The 5,864-nt window shown below is 42.1% G+C and overlaps 1 protein-coding gene across 2 annotated transcripts in view; it reads right to left on the bottom strand.

The window, feature by feature from the left end:
• Nucleotides 1–5,661, bottom strand: part of LOC133634256 (recombining binding protein suppressor of hairless-like) — an 18,454-nt gene extending 12,793 nt beyond the window's left edge. Inside the window, exons 1-4 of one of the 2 annotated variants that reach the window (XM_062027382.1) lie at nucleotides 5,390–5,661; nucleotides 4,924–4,962; nucleotides 3,462–3,557; nucleotides 3,236–3,401 (exon numbers count right to left, since the gene is read on the bottom strand). In XM_062027382.1, the coding sequence (XP_061883366.1) occupies nucleotides 3,236–3,401; nucleotides 3,462–3,557; nucleotides 4,924–4,962; nucleotides 5,390–5,409 (321 nt within the window). In that variant the 5' untranslated portion in view covers nucleotides 5,410–5,661. Of the gene's footprint in view, nucleotides 1–3,235; nucleotides 3,402–3,461; nucleotides 3,558–3,668; nucleotides 4,496–4,923; nucleotides 4,963–5,389 lie in introns of those variants that run through there. The other variant, XM_062027383.1, reaches the window with a different exon arrangement.
• Nucleotides 5,662–5,864: the final 203 nt, after the last annotated feature.

Genomic DNA, 5,864 nt, shown 5'->3' with positions numbered 1-5,864 from the left:
GTGGACACACACACATGTAGAACATCACAACACTGATGTACAATGTCTTAGCTGCACAGAAGTGCTGGTGGACACACACACATGTAGAACATCACAACACTGATGTACAATGTCTTAGCTGCACAGAAGTGCTGGTGGACACACACACACATGTAGAACATCACAACACTGATGTACAATGTCTTAGCTGCACAGAAGTGCTGGTGGACACACACACATGTAGAACATCACAACACTGATGTACAATGTCTTAGCTGCACAGAAGTGCTGGTGGACACACACACATGTAGAACATCACAACACTGATGTACAATGTCTTAGCTGCACAGAAGTGCTGGTGGACACACACACATGTAGAACATCACAACACTGATGTACAATGTCTTAGCTGCACAGAAGTGCTGGTGGACACACACACATGTAGAACATCACAACACTGATGTACAATGTCTTAGCTGCACAGAAGTGCTGGTGGACACACACACATGTAGAACATCACAACACTGATGTACAATGTCTTAGCTGCACAGAAGTGCTGGTGGACACACACACATGTAGAACATCACAACACTGATGTACAATGTCTTAGCTGCACAGAAGTGCTGGTGGACACACACACATGTAGAACATCACAACACTGATGTACAATGTCTTAGCTGCACAGAAGTGCTGGTGGACACACACACACATGTAGAACATCACAACACTGATGTACAATGTCTTAGCTGCACAGAAGTGCTGGTGGACACACACACATGTAGAACATCACAACACTGATGTACAATGTCTTAGCTGCACAGAAGTGCTGGTGGACACACACACATGTAGAACATCACAACACTGATGTACAATGTCTTAGCTGCACAGAAGTGCTGGTGGACACACACACATGTAGAACATCACAACACTGATGTACAATGTCTTAGCTGCACAGAAGTGCTGGTGGACACACACACATGTAGAACATCACACCACTGATGTACTGATGGAGAGGTAGAACATCACACCACTGATGTACTGATGGAGAGGTAGAACATCACACCACTGATGTACTGATGGAGAGGTAGAACATCACACCACTGATGTACTGATGGAGAGGTAGAACATCACACCACTGATGTACTGATGGAGAGGTAGAACATCACACCACTGATGTACTGATGGAGAGGTAGAACAACACAACACTGATGTACTGATGGAGAGGTAGAACATCACACCACTGATGTACTGATGGAGAGGTAGAACATCACACCACTGATGTACTGATGGAGAGGTAGAACATCACACCACTGATGTACTGATGGAGAGGTAGAACAACACAACACTGATGTACTGATGGAGAGGTAGAACATCACAACTTGGACTTCTTCCCATGGAACACCTTCACCTGCCACTACATTAGGTACGCCTGCACCACCTGATCACTTGTCACACACTACAGTCACAAAGATGATAGTCAGCTTTGATTGACAACACCACTTTACTATTGTGAATGTAGAACTGCACACAAACTAAACAGTGTGGAACCTCCATTTACTTAACAGTAGAATGGAACCTCTATTTACTAAACGAAACATTAGAGTGGAACCCCCATTTACAAAACAAAACAGCGTGGAACCTCCATTTACTAAACGAAACATTAGAGTGGAACCCCCATTTACTAAACAAAATAGAGTGGAACCTCCATTTACTAAACAAAACAGAGTGGAACCTCCATTTACTAAACGAAACATTAGAGTGGAACCCCCATTTACTAAACGAAACAGCGTGGAACCTCCATTTACTAAACAAAACAGAGTGGAACCTCCATTTACTAAACAAAACAGAGTGGAACCTCCATTTACTAAACGAAACATTAGAGTGGAACCCCCATTTACTAAACGAAACAGCGTGGAACCTCCATTTACTAAACAAAACAGAGTGGAACCTCCATTTACTAAACAAAACAGAGTGGAACCTCCATTTACTAAACAAAACAGTGTGGAACCTCCATTTACTTAACATTAGAATGGAACCTCTATTTACTAAACGAAACATTAGAGTGGAACCCCCATTCACTAAACAAAACAGCGTGGAACCTCCATTTACTAAACAAAACATTAGAGTGGAACCTCCATTTACTAAACGAAACATTAGAGTGGAACCTCCATTTACTAAACGAAACATTAGAATGGAACCCCCATTTACTAAACAAAAGAGCGCGGAACCTCCATTTACTAAACAAAACATTAGAGTGGAACCTCCATTTACTAAACGAAACATTAGAGTGGAACCCCCATTTACTAAACGAAACAGCGTGGAACCTCCATTTACTAAACAAAACAGAGTGGAACCTCCATTTACTAAACAAAACAGAGTGGAACCTCCATTTACTAAACAAAACAGAGTGGAACCTCCATTTACTACACAAAACAGAGTGGAACCTCCATTTACTAAACGAAACAGCGTGGAACCTCCATTTACTAAACAAAACAGAGTGGAACCTCCATTTACTAAACAAAACAGAGTGGAACCTCCATTTACTAAACAAAACAGAGTGGAACCTCCATTTACTAAACAAAATATATTGGAACCTCCATTTACTAAACAAAACAGAGTGGAACTTCCATTTACTAAAAGGAACATTAGAGTGGAACCTCTATTTACTAAAGGAAACAGAGTGGAACCTCCATTTACTAAACAAAACAGAGTGGAACCTCCATTTACTAAAAGGAACATTAGAGTGGAACCTCTATTTACTAAAGGAAACAGAGTGGAACCTCCATTTACAAAACAAAATATATTGGAACCTCCATTTACTAAACAAAACAGAGTGGAACCAAAGTGTTGGGTTGAACAACCTTCAGATATGCCAACACTTCATTTAGTCGCCTGCAGACAAGAGAGCGGGGCAAACAACACGGGGGGCGGAGCCATCCAATGACTTGCTGCACAGGTGAAGCCAACACTTCATTAGTCGCCTGCAGACAAGAGAGCGGGGCAAACAACGCGGGGGGCGGAGCCATCCAATGACTTGCTGCACAGGTGAAGCCAACACTCCAGCATGTGTGACTTTAGACATGTTGCTAACTCCACAAGAGAGATGATGGGACACAAGTCCTGTAAGGGACCTTCTGAAGGATCAGGTCTTGTGTGTCCTCACCTTTCCCTCCATGTTGCTAACTCCACAAGAGAGATGATGGGACACAAGTCCTGTAAGGGACCTTCTGAAGGATCAGGTCTTGTGTGTCCTCACCTTTCCCTCCAGGTTGAGCTGCTGCATCTCCTGCTCACTGTTGCCAATCCCGATGAAGGCACAGGTCTGGGACTCCTGCTCGGTGCAGCCCTCCTTCTCCATCCTCTCCATCTTCTTCTGCCAGCCACTGCCCAGCAGGTAGACGCAGGGTGGAGGACAGAAGAACCTGATGGAGGAGAAAGACGTGAGCCAAAGAAATCTTCTATGAAGACAAGAAGAGTCTCACCTTTTCTCATTGCCGTAGGACTTCTGAGCAACTTTGGCATGAAGTATGAGGACTGTTTGATCATCTTTCTCCTTCAAGTACGTCCTCATGGCCTCCCTGAGAGGAGCAAACACATGTTGGCAGAGTTCCTGCTCCAGTGACACCCACGTCTCATGCCAGTCTTCCAGTGACACCCACGTGTCATGCCAGTCTTCCAGTGACACCCACATCTCATGCCAGTCTTCCAGTGACACACACGTCTCATGCCAGTCTTCCAGTGACACCCACGTCTCATGCCAGTCTTCCAGTGACACCCACGTGTCATGCCAGTCTTCCAGTGACACACCTATCTCTCATGCCAGTCTTCCAGTGACACCCACGTCTCATGCCAGTCTTCCAGTGACACCCACGTGTCATGCCAGTCTTCCAGTGACACCCACGTGTCATGCCAGTCTTCCAGTGACACCCACATCTCATGCCAGTCTTCCAGTGGGATCTTGGGCCATCTGATTCAGACCACATCACCTATATAGTTTAACTTCTACTAATAGCTAATGAAATGTTGAAGGACTGAACATGTGTGTGGTGTATTTACTTCCATGTTATAAGTTGTTTACCTAAGTGAGATGAAAAGTAAAGCTAACTAGATAACTAAACAGCCATAAAAAGATTACAACCCTCCCAAAGATATTACACTAAATAAAGCCATGCATACATTATATTACTATTTGTGTATTAATTTGTTTTCACGTTAAAAAAAACACCCCTTTTTAAGATGTAGTGGCTTTTATTTTGCAAAGTAGTAGGAGTAGTAGTGACTTCCTTGTTTATTTGTGGTCAATTTATTTGGTTTTCACTTTATCCCACTGCGCATGCACGTGACGTCAAGGATCATTGTTAGTAATCAGGATTAATCCACAATGTGATGAATAGTCCTAGTTGTAGTTATTAATCAGGATTAATCCACAATGTGATGAATAGTCTAGTTGTAGTTATTAATCATGATTAATCCACAATGTGATGAATAGTCCTAGTTGTAGTTATTAATCAGGATTAATCCACAATTTGATGAATAGTCCTAGTTGTAGTTATTAATCATGTTTAATCCACAATGTGATGAATAGTCTAGTTGTAGTTATTAATCAGGATTAATCCACAATTTGATGAATAGTCCTAGTTGTAGTTATTAATCATGATTAATCCACAATGTGATGAATAGTCCTAGTTGTAGTTATTAATCAGGATTAATCCACAATGTGATGAATAGTCCTAGTTGTAGTTATTAATCATGATTAATCCACAATATGATGAATAGTCCTAGTTGTAGTTATTAATCAGGATTAATCCACAATGTGATGAATAGTCCTAGTTGTAGTTATTAATCAGGATTAATCCACAATGTGATGAATAGTCCTAGTTGTAGTTATTAATCATGATTAATCTACAATGTGATGAATAGTCTAGTATTAGTAAGTTTATTTACCTTGTTAAACGCTGAGGCTGACATCGCTCTCCAAACTTGCTAAAAAGAACAACATTGAGGGGAAAAAATTTTAAAAGCAAGTTAAGAACGTTTAGTGTTGGTAATAATTGCAAGTAAAAGAATGTAAAAGAAGAGAAAATAATAGTAGTGTACACTAAATGAACAACTTTAGTGCACACTAACATAGCAAACAAAAAGGTGATTATAGTTTGACACATTGTGAGTCATTAATGTCTTTATAATAAGAATAATATCAATAATAACATGAATAATACTACAAATAATAATAATAAACGTGACAGGTCGCAAAGCAACTTTTTAAACAGCACGCTGCGTCAAAGTATCAGGCCAGAAGAAACACAAAGTAAGCTCCCTGAAAAGAGGGAGAAGAAAGGCAACATGGTGATAGGAAGATAAAAGTATTAATAATGAAATATAAACACAAACATCAACAACACAAACTCACCCGGTGACGACGGGCGCCATCTTGACAAGAACCCTCCCCCCTCCTCCTCCCCCCCTTCCTCCCTCGCCAACAATCGCGAGATCTCCGGGACACACGCAGAGCCGCTACTTTACACGCAGGAGCACTTTGACAAGGACAAGGGAGAGGTGGAGACAATTGTGCTGGTGAGGAGGTGAAAGTGTGAGGAGGTGAAAGTGTGAGGAAGTGAAAGTGTGAGGAGGTGAAAGAGTGAGGAGGTGAAAGAGTGAGGAGGAGAGAGGGAGGCGAGGAGAGCAAACAACAAGCGTGGGAAAGTTGTGAAGTCGCGCGAGAATAGGAACATTCTCACAATACACACTAATGGAAGGCGAGCTCTGCTCTCGCGAGATCGATGCGAGCTCTCGCTTTTTTTCCCCTCTGACAAGGACGTCCACGAACACTTGGTTCCCACGCTGTGTTGCGCAATCACGGAGCTGTGGATGCACTTCATTTTTAT

The sequence above is a fragment of the Entelurus aequoreus genome, linkage group LG18 (genome assembly GCF_033978785.1).
Source record: "Entelurus aequoreus isolate RoL-2023_Sb linkage group LG18, RoL_Eaeq_v1.1, whole genome shotgun sequence".
NCBI lineage: Eukaryota > Metazoa > Chordata > Actinopteri > Syngnathiformes > Syngnathidae > Entelurus > Entelurus aequoreus.
The sequence above is the reverse complement of the archived record's forward strand: the minus strand, read 5'-3'. Positions and strand labels throughout refer to the sequence as shown.